The sequence below is a fragment of the Ranitomeya variabilis genome, chromosome 1, assembly GCF_051348905.1.
Source record: "Ranitomeya variabilis isolate aRanVar5 chromosome 1, aRanVar5.hap1, whole genome shotgun sequence".
Taxonomy (NCBI): domain Eukaryota; kingdom Metazoa; phylum Chordata; class Amphibia; order Anura; family Dendrobatidae; genus Ranitomeya; species Ranitomeya variabilis.
In genome coordinates, this window is record NC_135232.1 from 649,846,065 (window position 1) to 649,872,058 (window position 25,994).

General features: G+C 43.8%; 1 protein-coding gene across 1 annotated transcript in view; it reads left to right on the plus strand.

Annotated features, from left to right (window-relative positions):
• The window catches only part of EIF2AK4 (eukaryotic translation initiation factor 2 alpha kinase 4), a 138,937-nt gene that overhangs the window by 19,947 nt on the left and 92,996 nt on the right, over positions 1-25,994 (plus strand). Inside the window, exons 4-9 of the mRNA XM_077262445.1 lie at positions 353-526; positions 1,326-1,406; positions 2,387-2,532; positions 6,758-6,870; positions 6,982-7,139; positions 14,557-15,092. Coding sequence (XP_077118560.1) covers positions 353-526; positions 1,326-1,406; positions 2,387-2,532; positions 6,758-6,870; positions 6,982-7,139; positions 14,557-15,092 — 1,208 coding nt within the window. The remainder of the gene's footprint in view (positions 1-352; positions 527-1,325; positions 1,407-2,386; positions 2,533-6,757; positions 6,871-6,981; positions 7,140-14,556; positions 15,093-25,994) is intronic.

The window sequence follows — 25,994 nt, forward strand, 5'->3', positions numbered from 1 at the left end:
CACCCCCATATTTAATAGCAACCTATTGGATTGCCTTGATCACGTCATGGGTACATAGAATGATACGCCCCCATGATGCCAGAATATTAATTCCGTTGTCAGTTTGACAGTGGAATTTAACAGGTGGTACACCATACCACCCTCAGCTGTTAAGAACAGATCCTGGCTGTTTATCTTGGCCATTACCTGGTGGGTATGGGTCATTCTCACCACGTGAGCCCACTCTATACACCTGCTACCAACTTGCATGTACGGTACGTAGGATGCCTGTAAGTGGTTAAGAATATTGAATAATTCCTTCAAATTTCTTGTGGCCGCTCACACATGTCTCTGGTTCTCGTCGTCCGCCAAGGTAATGATTTATCAGCTTGCCGACCATGTGCAGACTTTCCTAACCGAACATAACCATCCACCTCCCAAATCATTTCATGAAGAGATGTTGAAGAATCAACAAAGACAGCAGGAGAAAATCGCTTTGGAAGAAGAGAAAAGAATTGAAGAAATAAAAATGAGAGAGGAGCAGACGGTAAGCCAGTGAGAACGATGCTTACTTTTTTGGGAGCAACCCTTCCTATCATTAGTGAACAGGGCTCTGCGGCGCAGGGTAGATGGTCACTCATGCGCCTGCTTTGTCTATTTGCCTTATTTTTAAAAACCTGGCCAAATACATAGGCGATAGTGAAGGCATTTCTATTAATGATGAGCGAACGTGCTAGGATAAGGTGTTATCTGAGCATGCTCGGCTTCTAACAGAGTAACCTTGTTATCAAACGTATTATTAGAGCACGCTGGAGACACTCTGTTAGCACTCGAGCATGCTCAGAAAACGCCTTATCCCAGCACGTTCACTCACCACTGGTATCTGTTATCGTGGCTACAACTGCAGGACCTCAGCGGTAGCCATAAGCGTCCATGAGAATACAACGAGGGGGACCTGGGCTGCATCAGATGCTATAGCTGAAAACCGACAAAAGATCATTAGAAATATTAATGCATTAACACAAAGGACTGTTTGAAGATGGATTAATAAGATGAGAATACCAATTGAAATAATGAGCAGGACTATTTACTATTAATGCCATTTTGATAGGTATAACCTCCATTTAATAAACATTTTTAATTTAATCCTGTAATTTTTTTTTATTTTTTTTTTTAAATAAATATTTAGAATTCTGCACTTTTGTGTTTTTGGGCTAATGCTGTATTCTTACTAGAGCAATGTAGGCTTCTATATATTATGTACCGCTGCTTTATTTCCTTTTGTCTGTCCTTTTTGTCATGCTCGTGCTTTTACATTCGTTTTTTGTCTTGCCTTATATTGACAGAGGCGTGAAATCCTTGATGAAATCAGAAGGAGGGAAGAAGAGAAAAAGGAGGAGAAAAGAAGGAAGGAAATCGAAAAGCAGGTGACCAGTTTTGTGCATAGAATGATAAATTGTCTGCAGATTTAGTTCAACTTCCCAGCAGTCCATCAGGAGGTGACAGTCAGTAACCTGCACTTTGTAGGTAAATTATTGCTGACTAAAGAAAGTTAAATTTCTCAATGGACTCTAGAATAAAATCCAGGGTTTGCTTTCTCCACCTCCCCTTCTCAGGTTGCTGATTGCTCCTGCTTGTATTGGGAATTGAAGATCATTCTTCTACCATGTAGTTTCATACCTAACATATGCCATAGGGCTCAGTCAGACGTCTGTTTTTTTTAATTTTCCACGTGCGAGAAAACAGACCAATTATTCTGGTCAGACTTTGATCAGTGTCATAATTTTTTTTCTCATACTTGTAGAAATAATAATAATAAAAACTGTCTATACACCATCTTCATTCTGTCACTCCATGAAAATTGGACTGCACTCAGATGTCATCAGTGCTGCCCATTTTTTTTTTTTCCACAAATTTATTGACTTGGATTGCTGATTTTCATCCGACCGCCGGATCAACATTGGACATATTTCTGCGGACCGCTCATCCGCAGAGAATCACAGTCGTCGAAATGGCCCCATAGACTATCACAGGTACAAGTGTTATCCGTGAAAACCAAGGATTAAGCGCATATGTGAAAATCAGACTTGTGAATGAGCCCTTACTAGTATTGTGAAGTAAAATTCTTAAAGGGGATTTCCAGGCTATATTTATAACCTATTTGTAGTACAGATCCTCAGTATCAGATCGGTGAGGGTCTGACACCCAGCATCCTCATTAATAGCTGTGCTGTTCAGCATCATTCACTATTTACATTCGGCCATCACTGGAGATAGAAATTGATGGTCGGTGCCAGGTGTAGTACCACCACCCCACCAATTCTTATGACATATCCAGGGGTTAGGCCATCAATATCATAAGCTTGGAAAGCACCTTTAATTTCAGTTTTTTTTTCTTTTTATTGCAGGAACGCCTTGAAAGTGCCAACATAACGTGTCAGGAAAATTCAGCTAAAACTGTTAATAATTCAGGGCCGACACCAGCAGCTAATGGTGGCCCTGCTGATCATGGAGGAAGCAACAGGACTCGCACTACCTCTGTTGGCAGATCGAAGTAATTATTTCTGGTTTTTTTATACTGACTGTAATTAACTTCTTTTTTTCTCCATGGTCTACATGGCTTGAGAAAGGATAGTATCCGAAACGTCACCACGCCGTTTGGGCATTAAACATCACTTTTTTTGGAAGTCTGCTGTGCTGTTTCCCCTTTTATTTTACACGATTTATTTAATATAAAAGCATAAACTAATGAAGGATTAAATGAGGTAGCATGCATAAGCTGGAAAGTTTGCAAACGTGTGCAGTACCCGGTGGAAAGAGCATCCTATTGTTGTACCAAATATGGCTCTTAAATAAGCTAAAGCATCTGGCAACAAATTGGGAAGTTTTTAGCTTTCAGTTTGTGTCACAAAAGGTGACTGTTACAATAACAGGAGACTATAGTATTAACCCCTTTCTGACCTCGGACGGGATAGTACGTCCGAGGTCAGATCCCCTGCTTTGATGCAGGGCTCCGCGGTGAGCCCGCATCAAAGCCGGGACATGTCAGCTGTTTTGTACAGCTGACATGTGCCCGCAATAGCGGCGGGAGAAATCGCGATTCACCCGCCGCTATTAACTAGTTAAATGCCGCTGTCAAATGCAGACAGCGGCATTTAACCGGCGCTTCCGGCTGGGCGGCCGGAAATGAGCGCATCGCCGACCCCCGGCACATGATCGGAGGTCGGCGATGCTTCAGAATAGTAGCCATAGAGGTCCTTGAGACCTCTATGGTTACTGATCCCTGGCAGCTGTGAGCGCCACCCTGTGGTCGGCGCTCACAGCACACCTGCATTTCTGCTACATAGCAGCGAACATCAGATTGCTGCTATGTAGCAGAGCCAATCGCGTTGTGCCAGCTTCTAGCCTCCCATGGAGGCTATTGAAGCATGGCAAAAGTTTAAAAAAAAATAAAATAAAAAAAAAAAGTGAAAAAAATAAAAAAATATAAGTTTGAATCACCCCCCTTTTGCCCCATTCAAAATAAATCAATAAAAAAATAATCAAACCTACACATATTTGCTATCGCCGCGTTCAGAATCGCCCGATCTATCAATAAAAAAAAAAGTATTAACCTGATAGCTAAACTGCGTAACGAGAAAAAAATTCGAAACGCCAGAATTACGTTCTTTTGGTCGCCGCGACATTGCATTAAAATGCAATAACGGGCGATCAAAAGAACGTATCTGCACCGAAATGATATCATTAAAAACGCCGGCTCGGCAAGCAAAAAATAAGCCCTCAACCGACCCCAGATCATGAAAAATGGAGACGCTACGGGTATCGGAAAATGGCGCAATTTTTTTTTTTTTTAGCAAAGTGTGGAATTTTTTTTCACCACTTAGATAAAAAATAGACGACCTAGAGAATCATAATAGCAGTTCAGTTTTAGCATTTAGTGAACCTAGCAAAAAAGCCAAACAAAAAACAAGTGTGGGACTGCACTTTTTTTGCAATTTCACCACACTTGGAATTTTTTTCCCATTTTCTAGTACAGGACATGGTAAAACCAATGATTTCATTCAAAAGTACAACTCGTCCCGCAAAAAATAAGCCCTCACATGGCCAAATTGACAGAAAAATAAAAAAAGTTATGGCTCTGGGAAGGAGGGGAGCGAAAAACGAACACGGAAAAATGGAAAATCCCAAGGTGATGAAGGGGTTAAAGTGTAGATTTTGTGTCCACGCTGGATACAGCCATTCATTTACTAGGCCAATTTGGCTGAAAGGGCAATAATGAAATGACAGATTAATGTACCATATATACTCGAGTATAAGCCAAGTTTTTCAGCAAATTTTTTATGCTGAAAAATCCCCCCTCGGCTTAAACTCGAGTGAGGGTCCCACAAGATGGAGGGGGAGCAGCAGCAGCGTTGGAGCAGCGGGTCACAGGAGGTAGGAATCGGCTAAAGCCTGTGCCCGCTGCTAAAGAGAAATGATTATTCACTTCACTGGCAGTGAATATTCATTTCCCTTTAATAGCGGGCACAGTAGTCACAGCAGCCGGCTCCTGCAGCTGTGCCAGGCTTTCATGCGTGTCCGCTACTAAAGGGAATGAATATTTACTGCCCTTTACACACATAGTCCTTGCATGGAGAGCAGTGAGTATTCCGGCAGCTGTCACTACCATGCACTGCTTACAAGCATAAATCCGCTGCTGGCATCGGAACAAGTCGCTGCGAGGCAGCGCAGGATAGTCAGTGGGATGGTTTCTTTTTTTATGTTTTCATGGGGACCATGCATACCAGGATCGGGATGAGGAGGCCATGCATACCAGGATAGGGATGAGGAGCCATGTGTCACAGGATGGGGATGAGGAGTCCCACTGCTTCAGGAAGATGGCCGCAGGAAAACCGCTGATGAACTCGGCTCTGCTTGCCGTGAACACCGGGCCGTGGCGTTGCCACCTTTCTGCCGCTGGCATCCTGAGGAAGGGACCCTGCTCAAGTGCACTCTGCACCGCCGCAGCATCGCCACACCTCTGCCGGTGCCGGTTCCGCTGCTACACCACTGCCGCAACCCCCGGTTCGCACTATTAAGACGCAACACCCATTTTCCTAACAAATTTTTTTGGGAAAAAGTGCGTCTAATAGTCCGAAAAACATGGTAATTGTCACAGCAGTTCATGGTTGAACGAACATCGATACAACTTACCCAGGAGCATAGAATCATAGAATGTTATAGTTGGAAGGGACCTCCAGGGTCATCGTGTCCAACACCCTGCTCAGTGCAGGATTCAGTAAACTATCTCAGACAGATGTCTGTTCCAGCATCTGCTTGAAGACTTCCATAGAAGTAGAACTCGCCAGTATCTAATCTGTATCTTCTCCCATTCAGTTTCACTACATTGCTTCTCGTGTTTCCATGTGCAAATGAGAATAATGATGATCCCTCTACACTGTGACATCTCTTCAGATATTTGTAGACAGCTAATAAGTCTCCTTTTAGCCTTCTTCTTTGCAAGCTAAACATTCCCAGTTTCTTTAACTTTTCTTCGTAGGACATAGTTTGCAGTTCCCTCACCATCCTGGTAGCTCTTCTCTGAACTTGCTCCAGTTTGTTGCATGAGCAGTCTTTGCTTATGCAGCAAAGGCTTCCCACACACCACTTTTATTAAATAGATGCTGTATATGGTGATAAAAATAACTAGAAATATTAAAGAAGAGTTATGAAAGAGCGAGATGAGGAGGAACAATCCAAGACCAGCTTTGCGATATTTGTCGGTTCCCTGAAACTCCATAAAATTGAACTAAGTTTTGGTAAAGACGATAGTACCTTTTAAATGATGTTGCAATGTCTTTTGTATGTACGATGTCATTTTACTTTCACTTTCCAAAGCTGTCTACTTTTTAGGCTACTTTCACACTAGCGTTGTGCACTGCACGTCGCTATGCGTCGTTTGGTTGAAAAAACGCATCCTGCAAAAGTGCTTGCAGGATGCGTTTTTCACCATTGATTTGCATTAGCGTCGCATTGCGACGGTTTGCCGCACGTCGCAACCGTCGTGCAACGGTTGTGCCATGTTGTGGCGGACCGTCGGCTGCAAAAAACGTTACATGTAACGTTTTTTGCTGCCGACGGACCGCCATTTCCGACTGCGCATGCGCGGCCGGAACTCCGCCCCCACCTCCCCCGCACCTCACAATGGGGCGGCGGATGCGCTGGAAAAATGCATCCGCTGCCCCCGTTGTGCGGCGCATTCACTGCTAGCGTCAGTACGTCGGCTCGACGCACTGCGACGGGCCGAGTACGACGCTAGTGTGAAAGCAGCCTTAGGTAAAACCCTTTCAAGGTTTAGGCCAGGGGTGGGGAATCTTTTTTTCTACTGAGCGCCATTTGGATATTTATACCATCCTTCGGGGGCCATACAAACTCCGCCCACAAAGTACATCCTGACTCTGGCACTGGTGTCAGGACGTAATATTTTATTGCATGCCCTTGAATGTTCAGTAGTGAACACTGCATGTGTGTGCTAACAGAGCAAGAAGAAATTAATGAGCTGGTGGCAATCAAAATACAGCACTCTGCCCAAGAATGCGGTCCCTGAGAATCTGCCTGGGGGCCTTATAAAAGGTCATTGAGGGCCGTAAATGGCCCTGGGGCCTGAGGTTCCCCACCCCTGGATTAGGCCATATGAGTACTATATATTTGGTATCCCTATGTAATATTATAAGGCAATGTCAATCATAAAACATGTTATGATTCAAGTTTTTTTTCTTTTTTTTCCCCATCTGATAAAGACGTGACCGGCAGTATTCTGCGTGCAGTGATGACGGGGCACCAAATTTTGAAGTGATGACATTTGACATCGGTTGCAACGGCCAGCTAGTTGTACACAGAGGAAAGTGCCTCGGTGAGCTACAGCGGACCATTGCAAAGTGTCTTTTACATTACTTATGGTACATAGAAGAAATGGTGTTACCTGCGCTGTACTTATGTATGCACTCTGTACTTTTACATACAGGAAAAGACGAGCAACTTGGCAAATCCATTTATAATGGCTTAGAAATTACATCTGGACATTTTGTTGTGATTTACGAATGGGTTCTACAATGGCAAAAGAAGATGGGGAAGTTTCTTACCAACCAGGAAAGAGAAAAAGTTGACAAGTGTAAAAAACTGGTAAGAGAGGGGTTTACTTGGTGTCCTGGTTTTGCACAACAATTGCACGGTCAAAGACTACAACAATTTTTATGCTTATAGTACACGTTCCTTGTATTTCCTTTACTGAATGATGTTGCACAATTTTGCTTCTCTTCTATGAAGTCAAGTAAGAGTAAAATGCTTTAGGTGCCGACTATTTGCACGGCTTTGTATTGTCATAGCATGAGTTTGTCATAGCATGAGTAACTTTATGATGGTAGGTTGCCTGCAGGTTTTTTCACACCGCCGAACGAAAGTATCTAAGTCCGTATCCTTCTCCATCACAGGGAAGTTTTCCAGACGTGGTTTCCTTGGATTTATGTCCTGGCAGGAGGTTAGCTGCAGGATGTTACCCCTTTCTATTTGAGCCATCTGAAGCTTTAAAGCTCTTTCCTCCAGGCATTCTGCATCAGCAGACTGGCGTCCTGCAGCCTCTCTCTCAGCCTGTCGGTACTGTAGGATAAGCTGTAAGGGTATGTGCACATGTTGCGGATTTCTTGCAGAAATTTCCTGAAGAAAACCGGAAATTTTCTGCAAGAAATCCGCATTTTTTTTTGCGTTTTTTTTCCGTTTTTTTAGCATTCTGCAAGCGTAATTAGCTTGCAGAATGCTAAAGTTTTCCAAGCGATCTGTAGCATCGCTTGGAAAACTGACTGACAAGTTGGTCACACTTGTCAAACATAGCGTTTGACAAGTGTGACCAACTTTTTACTATAGATGCAGCTTATGCAGCATCTATAGTAAAAGATAGAATGTTTAAAAATAATTAAAAAAATAAATAAATGCTTATACTCACCCAGACATCTCCTCACCGGCGTCCGTTCGTCTTCCTATAGCTGGTCTGTGCGCACAGGACCTTCCGTGACGTCACATGACCGCTCACGACCAATCACAGGACAGTGACGTCATCGGCAAGGTCTTTCACCGCACACCAGCTACAGGAACCGAAGCAGCAGCATGCAGTGGAGGCGGGAAGACATCGAGGGTGAGTATAGGACTATTTTTTATTTTAATTCTTATTTTTTGACCACTTATATGGTGCCCAGTGCGTGGAGGAGAGTCTCCTCTCCTCCACCCTGGGTACCAACCGCACATAATCTGCTTACTTCCCGCATCGTGGGCACAGCCCCGTGCGGGAAGTAAGCAGATCAATGGACCCCTAGGTGTGCGGAATCCCCTGCAATTCCGCATTTTAATGAACATGTTGCTTTTTTTTCCGCGATGCGATTTTTTCGCGGAAAAAAGGCTACATTTGCACAAAAAATGCGGAATACACTTAAAATAATAGGAGGCATATGTAAGCGTTTTTTTCGCGTTTTTATCACGTTTTTATAGCGAAAAAACGCGAAAAAAACGCGAAAAATACTTAACGTGTGCACATGGCCTAAGGCGCAGATTGGGATCACTTGTTCCCAGCTGTTGTAAGTCCATTTGTAAAGTAGAGTTCATAGGCTCTTCCGCACTGGCATTGCTGGCACCTCCAGAAGTTATCTCCGGTGCAAGAGCTGGCATTGCTGGGTCTCTCCAAGGTGGACTCTCTCCTTGGCCAGATGCTTCAGTATTTTGGTCTATGTCCTGCTCGACCAAGGCGCGTATCAGCAGTTCATTGGATTTGCCGGCCGTCTCTATTGCTCTCTTCTCACAGAGGTCGATCAGAGCCTCTTTGCTTTGCGTCTTGTACAGGTTTGCCGTATCAATGAACAGCCTTTTCCAAATAAAAGAAAAGAAAAATGGGGAAGGGAAACTGTTTGCAAGTATGTCTAAGTAAGCACTGAGTTGAACCTTGTAGAACTGGTGCACTTCTCGCAAGGATACCAATTCTTTAGTACAGGGAGTAATTGCTTAAACCATGCACTAATGCTCTAATAGAAATAAATTCTGTCCCACCGCTCTGCCTCCAATTTGTCATGTACCTGCTTCTCTGTGACTGAGGGTTGCGCCTGCAAAGGTTAATCTATCTCCTCTCTCTGTCCAGCATTCAGCCTCTGTCCTATGCTGCAATGGGAGCATAACTCATGCCCTTACACAGACCATGCACCCCGCTCATACACGCTGCCACCACTCACCGAACACACGGGCGATGAGTCCCGGAAATACTGTTGCTACTGTCTGCCAATCAGCAGGGTCACACACTCTAAAGGTTATGGATTCTTTAGAGCATACAAGGTTCAAACTTAATAAAGTTTTAAGCTTTAATAGAAAAGGTACAGTCCTTACAATAAAATATATAAAAAATCTGGAAAAAAAATGACATACAAATATGCAAAAACGGTTATAAAAATAAAGGGAGAAAACTTACAGAAATATCTAAACTTTGCTGTCCGGAATTTTGCTTCCTGAGGAGGGGGATGAATATGGAATGGCTCACATCAGCTTGGCTGCCTCTCAATCTCTGAACAGCTTTCTATGTGTAAAGGCCTACCGTAATTTATAGAGTCAACCTGGAGGTCAAATTTCTAGACCAGCCTCTCAGGTTAATATTCTAATCCTTGGTTTGTGACTGGATCCTGGCTATTTTACCATGAATACATTATTGTTCCTTGAACCTATTTGTGTGACCTTTCTCATAGTAAATAGTGTCATGCTGCAATTGGCATGTGTGTTCCATAGTCAGAAGGTGTGAAATGTTTCCACTTGCATGTGTGTTCAGGAGATCCCTCCTGGGGTGAGACTAGATAGGCTGTCTTTTTCTCAGGATAACATAGGTCATGACCTTTGAAGTGCTGCAACCTAGAACAGATGCTAAGTTACTGCTGGTCATACATCCATAGATATACATATTCCACTACACCCTCACTGTGAAAAAGATTATTCTCTAATATCTAATCTGTATCTTCTCCCTTTCAATTTCATTCCATTGCTTCTTGTGTTTCAGTTTGCGAATAAGAATAAGAATGATCCATCTACATTGTGACATCCGTGCAGATATTTGTAGACGCTATTAAATCACCTCATAGCCTTCTTTTTTTAAAGCTAAACATTCCCAGATCCTTTAACCCCTTCAAGACGCTCCCCTCCTTCCCAGAGCCATAACTTTTTTATTTTTCCGTCAATATGGCCATGTGAGGGCATATTTTTTGCGGGACAAGTTGTACTTTTGAACGACACCATTGGTTTTACCATGTCTGGTACTAGAAAACGGGAAAAAAATTCCAAGTGTGGTGAAATTGCAAAAAAAAGTGCAAAACCAAACTTGTTTTTTTTTGGCTTTTTTGCTAGGTTCACTAAATGCGAAAACTGACCTGCCATTGTGATTCTCCACGTCATTACGAGTGATTGACACCAAACATGTCTAGGTTATTTTTTATATAAGTGGTGAAAAAAAAATTCCAAACTTTGCAAAAAAAAAAAAAATTGCGCCATTTTCCGATGCCCGTAGCGTTTCCATTTTTCGGGCTCTCGGGTCGGGTGAGGACTTATTTTTTGCATGCCGAGCTGACGTTTTTAATGATGCCACTTTTGTGCAGATTTTAATGCAATGCCAAGGCAACCAAAAAACGTAATTCTGGCGTTTTGAATTTTTTTCTCGCTACGCCGTTTAGCGATCAGGTTAATCCTTTTTTTTAATTGATAGATCGGGCGATTCTGAACAAATATGTTTGATTTTTTTATTTTTTTTTTTATTTTGAATGGGGTGATTTAAACTTTTTTATATATATTTTTTTTATTTTTCATATTTTTTAAAACATATTTTTTTTTTTACTTTTGCCATGCTTCAATAGCCTCCATGGGAGGCTAGAAGCTGGCACAACTGGATCAACTCAGCTACATAGGAGCGATCATCAGATAGCTCCTATGCAGCTGAATTACAGGCTTGCTATGAGCGCCAACCACAGGGAGACCTCTGGTTGTTATGCCGACGCATCGCTGACCCCCGATCACATGATGGGGGTCGGCGATGCGTGCATTTCCGGCCCGATGGCCGGAAGCGGTAGTTAAATGCCGCTGTCAGCGTTTGACAGCGGCATTTACCTAGTTAATAGCGGCGGGTGGATCGCGATTCCACCTGCCGCTATTGCGCTCACATGTACTGTACAAAACAGCTGACATGTCGCGACTGATATGGGCTCAGCGCCCGAGCCCACATCAAAGGGGGAGACGCGACGAGCCCACATCAAAGGGGGAGACGCGACATGCGCCGTACTAGTACGGCGCATGTCGTGAAGGCGTTAACTGTTCATTGTAGGACAGTTTGCAGACTGCTCACCATGCTGGTAGCTCTTGTCTGAACTTGCTCCAGTATTTCAATGTCTTTTTGTTTTAAAATGTGGTGACTAGAACTGGATTCCAGATGAGGCTTGACCACGGAGGAGTAGAGGAGAATTACTTCACGTGATCTAGACTCTATGCTTCTCTTAATTCACTCCATTTGCCTTTTTTGCTGTTGCATCACACTGTTGATTTATGTGCCGCCTGTGATCTATTAGTACAACCAACTCTTAACACACTTGCTGTTGCTTAATTTTATTCCTCCCATTCTGTAGATGTAACTTTCGTTTTTCTTTCCCAGATATAGAATCTTTCATTTCTCCCTGTTAAATTCCATTTCATACAACAAACAACACTGCCCTTCACCTCTCCAAACAAACCTATTTCAACACCCTCATCACCTCACTATCCAATAACCCGAAACGTCTCTTTGACACGGTTCATTCCCTACTCATTCCCTACTCAACCCTAGAGTGCAGGCCCCAACCACGGATCTCCGCGCTGACGATCTGGCCAATTATTTAAAAGAAAAAATTGACCATATCCGACAGGAAATTATCTCCCAATCCCCTCATACTATTCACTCTCCTCCCTCACCTACTACATCTTGCTCACTCTCTGACTTTGAACCAGTCACAGAAGAAGAAGTGATCAGTCTCCTTGCATCTTGTCGCCCGACCACTTGCACCAGTGACCCCATTCGATCACATCTCCTCCAGTCCTTTTCCCCTGCTGTCACCACCCACCTAACAAAAATACTCAACCTCTCTCTCTTCTAGTATCTTTCCCTTCTCATTTAAGCATGCCATCGTACATCCGTTACTTAAAAAAAACATCACTAGACCAATACTGTGCCACTAACTATAGACCTATCTCTAATCTTCCCTTCATCTCTAAACTCCTGGAATGCCTAGTCCCCTCTCTCGTCTTAATCACTAGCTCTCAGATAACTCTCTTCTCGACTTTCTACAATCTGGTTTCCACTCTTTACACTCTACTGAAACTGCCCTTACTAAAGTCTCTAATGATCTACTAACAGCTAAATCTAATGGTCACTTCAGCCTGCTAATTCTCTTGGATCTCTCTGCAGCATTCGACACTGCAGATAATCAGCTCCTCCTCACTATGCTCTGCTCCATCGGCCTCAAGGACACCGTTCTCTCCTGGTTCTCCTCCTATCTCTCTGACCGCTCCTTCACTGTATCTTTTGCTGGCTCCTCCTCTCATCTTCCCCTTACTGTTGGAGTTCCTCAAGGATCGGTTCTAGGCCCCCTCCTCTTCTTTATATACTGCCCCTATTGGTCAAACAATTAGTAGATTTGGTTTCCAGTACCCTCTCTATGCTGATGACACCTAATTATACACCTCTACTCCTGATATCACGCATGCCTTATACAAAAAAACTAGTGATTTGTCTTACCGCTATCTCTAACATCATGTCCTCCCTCTATGTGAAACTGAACCTGTCAAGAACTGAACTCCTTGTGTTTCCTCCTTCTACTAATGTGCCTATGCCCGACATTGCCATTTCCGTGTGTGATTCCTCCATTACTCCCCAGCAATACGCCCTCTGTCTTGGGATCATACTTGATTCAGAGCTTTCATGCCAGGATCATATTCCTCACCAACTGTTACACCGATGCCTCTATTTTGTGCCAGTCATTACACTGGTTACCCATCCACTCCAGAATCCAGTACAAACTTAGTACCCTCACCCACAAAGCGCTCCATGGCTCAACACCACCCTACATCTCCTCTCACGTCTTAATCTACCACCCTACCTGTGCCCTCCGTTCTGCTAATGACCTGAGGTTAGCATCCTCAATAATCATAACCTCCCACTCCTGTCTCCAAGATTTTTCATGTTCTGCGCCAATTCTTTGGAATGCACTATCCAGGTTAATACGATTAATCCCCAATCCACACAGTTTTAAGCGTGGCCTAAAAATGCATTTGTTCAGACTGGCCTACCGTCTCAATGCTTTAACCTAACTATCCCTGTGCTGCCCATTCAAAATTTTTACCATAACCAGGTTCCTCGCATCATGTTCTCACATGCTTTATGCATTTAATAGCCCTCTGTGTCTGTACTGTTACATACTTGGGCTGATAACCGGTTCATGCAGCATTACATGAACACCCGATCCTTACACTATGGCTGGTCCGAACAACTAAAGCAATTGTTACCATCCACCTTTCGTGTCTCCCCTTTTCCTCATAGATTGTAAGCTTGTGAGCAGGGCCCTCATTCCTCTTGGTATCTGTTTTGATCCATGTGTTTATTGTTATGCTGTAATGTTTATTGTATGTACAAGTCCCCTCTAAAATGTAAAGTGCTGTTGAATATGTCGGCGCTATAAAATTATTATTATTATATTTCTATCAGTCGCTGCCCATTGTTCAAGCTTATCTAGATCTTTCTGAATCCTTTCTCGGTCTTCTCTAGTGTTGGCTATCCCTCCTAGCTTTGCATCCACTGCAAATTTGATTAGTTCACCTTCAGTTCCCTTACCCATATCATTTATAAAACAACAACACTGGGGGCCAGCACAGAGTCTTGTTTTACTCTATTTGAAACCCTCACCAATTGGATGTTCAACCATTTATCACCACTGTTTGATTACAATCACTGAGTCAGTTATGAATTCACCTAACTGTAGCCTTCCCAATTGCATACTTGGTAATTTTGTCAATAAGGATAGTATGAGATAATTTATTAAATGCTTTGCTGAAGTCAAGAAATGCTATATCTACCTAATTTCCCTGATCCACCCAGTCAGTGATTCCATCATAGTAGGAAAGTAGATTAATCTGGCATGACTTGTTTGCTACAAACCCATGTTGACTCTGGTTAATTACTGTATTATCCAAGTACTTACATGCATGCTGTTAAATATATTCAAAGATCTTTCCTGGTATAGATGTAAGGCTCACTGGCCTGTAATTTCCTGGCTCCATCTTCTTTCCTTTTTAGCTTCTGTTCCCTGTCCAAAGCAAATGAGACTGAGCTGCAGTAGTAGGCTTGGTCACTACAAAATTTATGACCAAGATGCAACGCAGGGGAGTTGCCGGGAATTAGATTTGCACCAATCTAAAATCGATTTATTTTAATGATAGGGCATCACTATTAATTTCCTTAAATAATAAGAATGCTAATATATGTATATATATATTTTTTTACTAATAGATTCAAGGTACAGAAGCAGAGTTTAATTCCCTCATCAAACTCGGTCACTTGAATATTGTGCATTATCTCGCCATGCGAGTGAAAGAGAATGAAGATTCCATTTCTGTCGGAATCGTCGTGGAACACGTCAATGGATCTAAGCTCTCCACTTTCCTTGAGCAGGAAGTTCTAGTTCCTGTGGATCAGCTTAGACATTATGCAACTCAGCTTCTCTCTGCCCTGGACTATTTGCATAGCAATTCAGTGGTGCACAAAGTGTTATGTGCTTCTAGCGTACTTTTGACCAATGATGGCAAAGTCAAGCTCACGGACTACAGTTTATCCAAGCGGCTTGCCGATATCTGCAAAGAGGATGTTTTTGAACAAACCAAGGTCCGATTCAGTGAGGATGCTCTACCAAGCAAAACTGGAAAGAAGGGAGATATATGGAAGCTTGGCCTCTTGCTGCTGTCACTTAGTCAGGGGAAAGTAATCAAAGAATATCCTGTCAAAGTACCCAGTGACCTGCCTGCAGATTTTCAGGATTTTTTAAAAAAGTAAGTTTAAATTCATCAGAAAATTAAGACCCTTTTGTTAGTATCTAATATTTTCAGAAAGATATTGAAGTGAACAGTTTTCTATTAAATCAGAGTGCTTGCAGATTGCCTAATGGCTCAAAATGTTTAGCTGGCCCGCCTATTACTCTGCATGATCTTTTGAAACATCATTGCAGAGTCAGCAGCTTCACATAGATTATGCAGGAGTGTAGAGCCGGCTTGTAGAGATGGTTGTTGACCATCTCTGCCTCTCTGATTGCTGTATGCACAGGGCTTCCCGCTCTTTTCCCAGCGATCATGTGATTCTCAGATGTTGAGAGGGAGCAGGAGTTGCTGGGTCTAAGGCTACTTTCACACTAGCGTCGTGCACTGCACGTCTCTATGCGTCGATTTGTAGAAAAAACCCATCCTGCAAAATTGCTTGCAGGATGCGTTTTTTCTCCATAGACTTGCATTAGCGACGCAGTGCGACGCATTGCCACACGTCGCAACCGTCGTGCGACGGTTGCGTCGTGTTGCGTCGGACCGTCGCCACAAAAAAAGTTCCATGTAACTTTTTATTGTGCGTCGTGACCGTCTTTTCCGACCGCGCATGCGCGGCCGAAACTCCACCCCCGCCTCCCCGCACATCACAATGGGGATAGTTGTGCGGCGCTTTCACAGTTTGCATCGGTGCGCCGCAACGTCGCATTGCGACGTGCAGTGCACGACGCTAGTGTGAAAGTAGCCTAAGAAGACCAAACATTTACTCTGCAATTGCTGCCAGGAGTCTAAATTTACCCTGTAACTTGGGCTAATATGCCAGCCCCAGGAACAGGATAAATCGGCAGTAAGAAATATATTTTTAAATATGAAATGTTCTCCTGCACCACAAAGGTCTTTTATGTTCTTATTATATAGTAATTCAGTGGTGCAAAAAGTGTACTGGTGACCAATGATGGGAGAGTCAAACTGACATACTACAGTCCATCCAAGTGGCTAAATGATATCTCCAAGAAATGTTATTAATCTTACAAAAAATAGGCATAAATTACTGTATTACCCAAATGAGAAGTTGATTTTGAGTCCTAGAAGCTGCATGTGTGTGTATATATATATTTGTGTGTGTGTGTGTATGTATATATATGTATGTATATATATATATATATATATATATATATATATATATATATATATATATATACAGATATATACAGTACAGACCAAAAGTTTGGACGCACCTTCTCATTTAAAGAGTTTTCTGTATTTTCATGACTGAAAATTGTACATTCACACTGAAGGCATAAAACTATGAATTAACACATGTGGAATTATATACTTAACATAAATGTGTGAAACAACTGAAAATAAGTCTTATATTCTAGGTTCTTCAAAGTAGCCACCTTTTGCTTTGATGACTGCTTTGCACACTCTTGGCATTCTCTTGTTGAGCTTCAAGAGGTAGTCACCGGAAATGGTCTTCCAACAATCTTGAAGGAGTTCCCAGAGATGCTTAGCACTTGTTGGCCCTTTTGCCTTCACTCTGCGGTCCAGCTCACCATCTCGATTGGGTTCAGGTCTGGTGACTATGGAGGCCAGGTTATATGGCGTAGCACCCCATCACTCTCCTTCTTGGTCAAATAGCCCTTACACAGCCTGGAGGTGTGTTAGGGGTCATTGTCCTCTTGAAAAATAAATGATGGTCCAACTAAACGCAAACCGGATGGAATAGCATGCTGCTGCAAGATGCTGTGGTAGCCATGCTGGTTCAGTATGCCTTCAATTTTGAATAAATCCCCAACAGTGTCACCAGCAAAGCACCCCCACACCATCACACCTCCTCCTCCATGCTTCACGGTGGGAACCAGGCATGTAGAGTCTATCCGTTCACCTTTTCTGCGTCGCACAAAGACACGGTGGTTGGAACCAAAGATCTCAAATTTGGACTCATCAGACCAAAGCACATATTTCCACTGGTCTAATGTCCATTCCTTTTGTTCTTTAGCCCAAACAAATTTTTTTCTGCTTGTTGCCTGTCCTTAGCAGTGGTTTCCTAGCAGCTATTTTACCATGAAGGCCTGCTGCACAAAGTCTCCTCTTCACAGCTGTTGTAGAGAAGTGTCCGCTGCTAGAACTCTGTGTGGCATTGACCTGGTCTCTAATCTGGGCTGCTGTTAACCTGCGATTTCTGAGGCTGGTGACTTGGATAAATTTATCCTCAGAAGCAGAGGTGACTCTTGGTCTTCCTTTCCTGGGGCAGTCCTCATGTGAGCCCGTTTCTTTGTAGCGCTTGATGGTTTTTGCCACTGCACTTGGGGACACTTTCAAAGTTTGCCCAATTTTCGGACTGACTGCCCTTCATTTCTGAAAGTAATGATGCCCACTCGTTTTTCGTTACTTAGCTGCTTTTTTCTTGCCATAATACAAATTCTAACAGTCTATTCAGTAGGACTATCAGCTGTGTATCCACCAGACTTCTGCACAACACAACTGATGGTCCCAACCCCATTTATAAGGCAAGAAATCCCACTTATTAAACCTGACAGGGCACACCTGTGAATTGAAAACCATTCCCGGTGACTACCTCTTGAAGCTCATCAAGAGAATGCCAAGAGTGTGCAAAGCAGTCATCAAAGCAAAAGGTGGCTACTTTGAAGAACCTAGAATATAAGACATAATTTCAGTTGTTTCATAGTTTTTTGTTAAGTATATAATTCCACATGTGTTAATTCATAGTTTTGATGCCTTCAGTGTGAATTTACAATTTTCATAGTCATGAAAATACAGAAAACTCTTTAAATGAGAAGGTGTGTCCAAACTTTTGCTCTGTACTGTGTGTGTGTGTACATATATATGTACATATATATAGATAGATAGATAGATAGATACACCGGATTACGTACCGGTAATGCTCTTTTATAGAGCCACGACAGCACCCACTTGAGAGAGGGGATCCGCCCCTAGGAACAGGAAACCCTATGGAGAGATAAAAGGGGCGGTCCCCCTCGCTCCCACAGTTGGGTTACAGAGATTGCGAGGAACCGCCCACCAGATTTAGTAGGCAATTTGATATCAGCTTTTATCATTAGTTAACTTAGTATGGCTAACTACAAGAACCAAAAAAAAAACACCCTTAATCGTGCTTTTATAAAAATAACTTAATAGGGTGGGAAGTAAAGGGGTGCTGTCGTGGCTCTATAAAAGAGCATTACCGGTACGTAATCCGGTGTTTTGTCTTCGCCACGACAGCACCCACTTGAGAGACTTTCAGAGATAGTCATTTGGGAGGGATCACAGTGTTAAGAACTGATCTACCAAAAGACAGGTCAGATGAAGAAGATAAATCCAATCTATAGTGATTATAGAATGTAGTGGGAGAAGCCCAAGTTGCGGCCTTACATATCAGTTCTATTGGAACTTCTGCTCGCTCGGCCCAGGATGATGCTATCGCCCGAGTGGAGTGTGCTTTTACAGTCTCAGGCGGGTTCTCCCCTTTGGATGAATAGGCCAGACATATTGCATCCCGAATCCACCGAGATAAAGTACCCTTCGTGATTCCATCTCCTTTTCTATGGCCCTGGAAGGAAATAAAGAGAGCCCTGCTCTTCCTCCAGGCGCTAGTTCTGTCTAAATAGGCTAATATGGCCCTCCTCACATCTAATGTATGGTATTTTTGTTCTTCCTGATTCGTAGGGTTATCATAGAAGGAGGGAAGAAAAATTTCTTGTGATCTATGAAATTTAGTGCATACTTTGGGTAAGTAGGAAGGGTCTGTTTTTAGGACAATTCTGTCTGGAAATATAGACATAAACGGTGGATCTATTGACAGTGCCTGTATGTCGCTTACTCTTCTAGCTGATACCAAAGCAACAAGAAGAGCTGTCTTGATGGAAACATGTTTTATGTGAGCTGAATGTAGTGGCTCAAAGGGGTGGTCTGTTAGAGCTTCAAGGACTAAATTAACATCCCAAGGTGGTACATGGGGAATTTGGACTGTCTCTGACCTTTGGCAAGCTGCGATAAACCTGGCTACCCACCTGTCACCTGCAATATCGTGACCATATAAAGCACCAAGCGCAGAAATGTGTACTTTTAAGGTACTGACTGCCAGACCTAAATCGCGCCCTTTTTGAAGAAATTCTAGGACCATAGGGATCTGAATCTCGTTTGATAGTGCTGTTGGGTAGAGGTTTAAGAATTTTTTCCACACTCTCACATAAATGGATGTGGTAGATTTTTTCCTACTTAGTAGGAGAGTGTCAATTACTTTGTTAGAAAATCCTCTCATTTTTAGCAGCCGCCTCTTAAATGCCAGGCAGTCAACCGCAGACCCTTCACCTGAGGGTGGTTGAAGGGGCCTTGGGAGAGCAGATCCTGATCCTCCGGAAGGATCCACGGGTCTGAAATTGACATAATTCTCAGCCAGGAGAACCATGGCCTCTTGGGCCAAAATGGAGCTATTAAGATCACATTTGCTCTGTCCTCCCTTATCTTCCTGATCACCGTTGGAAGAAGTATTAGTGGGGGAAAGGCATATGCTTTCTGGAATGTCCATGGGACTTGCAGAGCATCGAAGATATCTGGATTGTCGGATCGGAACAATGAAGCGAACCTTTTGACTTGTCTGTTGTGTCTCGTCGCAAAAAGGTCTATCTCGGGAGTACCCCATTTTTTGATTATCATTAAAAAGATACGACGGCTGAGAACCCACTCTCCTTGGCGGAGAGTGTGGCGGCTGAGGAAATCCGCTTTTGGATTGTCGACTCCTCTTACATGCAGTGCTGATAAGGATAGGAGGTGCTCCTCTGCTATGGATAGAATGTCGCCGGCTATACACATGAGAGCTTCTGATCTTGTTCCCCCTTGGTGGTTTATGTATGCCACCGCTGTCATGTTGTCTGAAAAGATTCTTGTATGCGTTCCGTGTAACTGCGGAAGAAATTTACATATGGCATGAAAGATAGCCTTCAGTTCTTTTTGATTAGAAGAATCATTCGATTCTCTAGGAGACCACAGACCTTGAACTATTTGATCTCCTAAGTGTGCTCCCCAACCACTAGGACTGGCATCGGTAAAGAGTGTTTTTGAAGGTTTAACCACCCAGGGAACCCCACTGGTAAAATGACTCTGGTCTAACCACCAGGTAAGAGAATCTACCACGTCAGATGGTAAAGATAACCGACTATCCAATTGGCCTTGTAACCGCTCTTCTTCCTGTAGAATTTTATATTGTAATTTTCTACTATGGAATTGGGCCCATGGGACAGCCGGGATACATGATGTAAAGGAACCAAGAAGGGACATCCCTTCTCTTAGGGAAATTAGGGGTTTATTAATCACCGATTGTACCTTGTTTATAATTGCTAATTGTTTAGAGTCGGGAAGAAAGCACCTTTGATTTGTAGAATCTAGAATAAGCCCTAGGAATGTTTGTCGAGTTGTGGGGGACAGCCTGGATTTCTCCCAGTTTACTAACCACCCCAATTCCTGTAGGGACGAAATTGTATCAAGTACTCGTTGATGGCATTGGGAAAGAGAGTTGCCCACTATAAGAAGGTCATCTAAATATGGTATTACAAGAGTGTCTTTTAATCTCAAATATGACATTACTTCTGACATTAATTTTGTGAAGACTCTCGGAGCTATCGACAGTCCAAAGGGCATTGCTGTATATTGATAATGCCTTATCTGACCTTCCATTATAACTGCCACCCGTAGATATTGCTGATGTTCAATGAAGATTGGTAGATGGTAATACGCATCTTTAAGGTCAAGTACTGCCATAAAGCAATGGGGAAACAGGAGCTTTATAGTTGATCGTATAGACTTCATTTTAAAGGTTTGGTTTTCTAAGAAGACGTTTAGTCTTTTCAGGTTAATTATTGTTCTAAATGATCCGTCTGGTTTTGGAATCAAAAATAGAGGGGAATAAAAACCCCTTCCTTTTTGATGAGAAGGGACTTCCACTAGTACCCCTTTGGACAGGAGATTTATTATTTCCTGTTCCAAGGCCTCTTGTTGTGAATGAGACTTTAAGGAAGTCAATAAGAATGAGTCCGGAGGGACTCGGGCAAATCTTAATTTAAGACCCGTAGATATAAGGCTAGTTGCCCATGGATTGGAAGTCATTGTCAGCCATTGTGAAGTGAAGAAAGACAACCTACCACCAACGGGTAGATCTGTCCTAACGGGTTTTATCCTCAGGTTTGAATGGACGTTTTCCGAAAAACGCTCCTTTCTGCTTAAAGTCTTTATTAGCCCAGCGGTCTTGGTTTTTATAGTCCTTTCTTCTATTAAACGTGGGCTTACGGAACGCTCTCCTGTAGGATGGGAGATAAGTGTTATTGGGGAACCCCTTCTTCCTCTCACCCGCTTTAGTTAGTATTTCGTCTAACTTAGTACCAAATAGGTACTCACCCTGGCATGGAAGACCACATAATTTAGACTTCGTTTGGGGATCTCCTTTCCACCCCTTTAGCCATAAGGCTCGACGAGCCGCGTTAGTCAGACCTGCCGATTTGGCAGCTAGCCGTATGGAATCAGCTGAGGAATCCGCCAAAAAGGCTGTAGCTCCTCTAATTAACGGTATGGAAGAGATCAGTCTATCTCGGGAAAGGCCGCTCTTTAATCCTTCTTCTAAATCATTTAACCAGACCAACGGACCTGGCAGTGCATGTGGCTGATATAGCCGGCCTGAAGGCTCCAGTACAGGATTCCCATGCTCTTTTTAAGAGGGTATCCGCTTTCCGGTCCAGCGGGTCTTGCAAGGAGCCGGAATCTTCTACGGGTAGCAAAGATTTTTTAGAAGTGGAAGCCACTGCTGCATCTACCTTCGGGGCTTTTAACCATATAGAGAAATCTTCGTCATTAAAGGGATAGCGTCTTTTTGACGAAGACGGCAGTCCTCTTTGTCCCTGGCTTTCCCACTCCTTTTTTACTACATTTTTAATTGCTGGAATTACAGGGAAAGAAGGTTTTTTCCTCTCTGACAGGCCTGCAAACATCACGTCCTGTGGTGTTTTAGGGATTTTTGTGTCTTCAATACCCATGGTGTTACAAACTGATCTTACTAAATTATCGATACTGTCTGTGGGAAAGCATGTATCCCGCTCATCATCTGAGGAAATGATCCTTTGGGACCCATCCAAATCTTTATCTTCAGTCTCAGAGGACTGCTCAGACCTGGGGGAATTATATTTTTTTCTACCCTCGGGAATTTTTTCCGAGCTTCGGAAGGCCTGTAATTCTTCCCTAATCATACTCTTTATATCTTCCGACCTTACTGAAGACTCCTCACGTAAGGTGGATTCGATGCAAGACTGGCACAGCTTCTTTAAATAATTATCGGGGAGCGGCTGAGAGCATAAAGCACATTGTATGTGTTTGGTTTTCCCCGTTCTTTTTGCCTAAGGAATATAGACAAAGAGGGGGAGTGTAATCAGCCTAAGAGGGTACACACACACACTCACCCAGTGAGGTTGTTGTTACAATACCGGCTGATGAGGAGGAGACGGAGGCACAGATGGAACCGACCGGCCTGATTTCTTATCTCTGGCGCTTTTGGAAGAAGATGATCTGCGACTGCTGCTTGTTCGGCTACTAGGCGCAATAGCGGTGACTTCGGATGAAGCCATCGCCGGGTCCTGTGGAGATGCCATGATGGACGCCGGAGGATCAGTGCCGGCGTCCTTTTCTAATGGGGGCCGCCATCTTCTTCCTGCCGCACCCGGAAGTGACCGCTACATCCGGGTCGCGGCTATTCAGTATGCGCCTGCGCTCCCACCAGCATCAGCGCAGGCGCCGTCCTCCTCCTGTTTCACCCCGGAAGTTACGATCTGCTTCCGGGGGATAGTATACCGGACCCACGCTGCCTGCGCACCATGAGGGATGGCGCCGCAGGATCTCCTTACCCCAGCGATTTGGTCCTTGCAGGTCTGCTGGGTTGATCTCCATGAGCCAGGCGACTCCCCGGACCTGGCCTCACAGTACCTGCCAGCAGAGGGGGGAAGCTGCCATAGGACCCCCGACGCTGCTTCCAGCTTCTGGAGCCCTTGCCGTCCCATAAAGGTAAACTGCGCAAGCGGCATCCAGGCTGGGCATCCTCTTCTCTCCAAGGGTCTCCCGTAGGAACAGGAAACCAACTGTGGGAGCGAGGGGGACCGCCCCTTTTATCTCTCCATAGGGTTTCCTGTTCCTAGGGGCGGATCCCCTCTCTCAAGTGGGTGCTGTCGTGGCGAAGAGAAAATATATATATATATATATATATATATATATATATATATATATATATATATATATATATATATATATATATATATATACACACAGTGGGGCAAAAAAGTATTTAGTCAGTCAGCAATAGTGCAAGTTCCACCACTTAAAAAGATGAGAGGCGTCTGTAATTTACATCATAGGTAGACCTCAACTATGGGAGACAAACTGAGAAAAAAAAAATCCAGAAAATCACATTGTCTGTTTTTTTATCATTTTATTTGCATATTATGGTGGAAAATAAGTATTTGGTCAGAAACAAACAATCAAGATTTCTGGCTCTCACAGACCTGTAACTTCTTCTTTAAGAGTCTCCTCTTTCCTCCACTCATTACCTGTAGTAATGGCACCTGTTTAAACTTATCAGTATAAAAAGACACCTGTGCACACCCTCAAACAGTCTGACTCCAAACTCCACTATGGTGAAGACCAAAGAGCTGTCAAAGGACACCAGAAACAAAATTGTAGCCCTGCACCAGGCTGGGAAGACTGAATCTGCAATAGCCAACCAGCTTGGAGTGAAGAAATCAACAGTGGGAGCAATAATTAGAAAATGGAAGACATTCAAGACCACTGATAATCTCCCTCGATCTGGGGCTCCACGCAAAATCCCACCCCGTGGGGTCAGAATGATCACAAGAACGGTGAGCAAAAATCCCAGAACCACGCGGGGGGACCTAGTGAATGAACTGCAGAGAGCTGGGACCAATGTAACAAGGCCTACCATAAGTAACACACTACGCCACCATGGACTCAGATCCTGCAGTGCCAGACGTGTCCCACTGCTTAAGCCAGTACATGTCCGGGCCCGTCTGAAGTTTGCTAGAGAGCATTTGGATGATCCAGAGGAGTTTTGGGAGAATGTCCTATGGTCTGATGAAACCAAACTGGAACTGTTTGGTAGAAACACAACTTGTCGTGTTTGGAGGAAAAAGAATACTGAGTTGCATCCATCCAACACCATACCTACTGTAAAGCATGGTGGTGGAAACATCATGCTTTGGGGCTGTTTCTCTGCAAAGGGGCCAGGACGACTGATCCGGGTACATGAAAGAATGAATGGGGCCATGTATCGTGAGATTTTGAGTGCAAACCTCCTTCCATCAGCAAGGGCATTGAAGATGAAACGTGGCTGGGTCTTTCAACATGACAATGATCCAAAGCACACCGCCAGGGCAACGAAGGAGTGGCTTCGTAAGAAGCATTTCAAGGTCCTGGAGTGGCCTAGCCAGTCTCCAGATCTCAACCCTATAGAAAACCTTTGGAGGGAGTTGAAAGTCCGTGTTGCCAAGCGAAAAGCCAAAAACATCACTGCTCTAGAGGAGATCTGCATGGTGGAATGGGCCAACATACCAACAACAGTGTGTGGCAACCTTGTGAAGACTTACAGAAAACGTTTGACCTCTGTCATTGCCAACAAAGGATATATTACAAAGTATTGAGATGAAATTTTGTTTCTGACCAAATACTTATTTTCCACCATAATATGCAAATAAAATGATAAAAAAACAGACAATGTGATTTTCTGGATTTTTATTTCTCAGTTTGTCTCCCATAGTTGAGGTCTACCTATGATGTAAATTACAGACGCCTCTCATCTTTTTAAGTGGTGGAACTTGCACTATTGCTGACTGACTAAATACTTTTTTGCCCCACTGTATATATATATATATATATATATATATATATATATATATATATATATATATATATATATATATATTGTACATATATATGTACACACACACAGTACAGAGCAAAAGTTTGGACACACCTTCTCATTTAAAGAGTTTTCTGTATTTTCATGACTATGAAAATTGTAAATTCACACTGAAGGCATCAAAACTATGAATTAACACATGTGGAATTATATACCGTATTTTCCGGCGTATAAGACGACTGGGCGTATAAGACGACCCCCCAACTTTACCAGTTAAAAAATAAAATCTTCTTAAAAGTCGGGGGTCTTCTTATACACCCTATGTCGTCTTATAGGGCCGGTGAATATGTGCCTTTTGGGGGGGGGGGGGGGAGTGATCCTGATGACGACGAGGGGGCGTCTCACAGGAAAGTGAGTATCCCCCATTACCTTATCATAGCGCTGCAGCGTGGGGTCTCTGTGCTGTGGTGCGGCGGCTCCTCTTCTGCAGTGTGGGGCCTCTGGTGCTGTGGGGCGGCGGCGGCGGCGTATCTTCATGCAGTCGGGGCTCCTCCGGCATCTCAAAGCCTGGAAGCCCCGCCGGCAACTCCATCGGTACAATGCGGTGGCCTCCGGGAAAATGGCCGCTGCTCAGATTCAGATCTCGTCTCGAGATCTCGGGAGACGAGATCTGAATCTGAGCAGCGGCCATTTTCCCGGAGGCCACCGCATTGTACCGATGGAGTTGCCGGCGGGGCTTCCAGGCTTTGAGATGCCGGAGGAGCCCCGACTGCATGAAGATACGCCGCCGCCACCGCCCCACAGCACCAGAGGCCCCACACTGCAGAAGAGGAGCCGCCGCACCACAGCACAGCAGCCGCCGCTCCCAGCACAGAGACCCCACGCTGCAGCGCTATGATAAGGTAATGGGGGATACTCACTTTCCTGTGAGACGCCCCCTCGTCATCAGGTCCACTCCCCCCCCACCATATACACCGGCGTACAAGGCGATT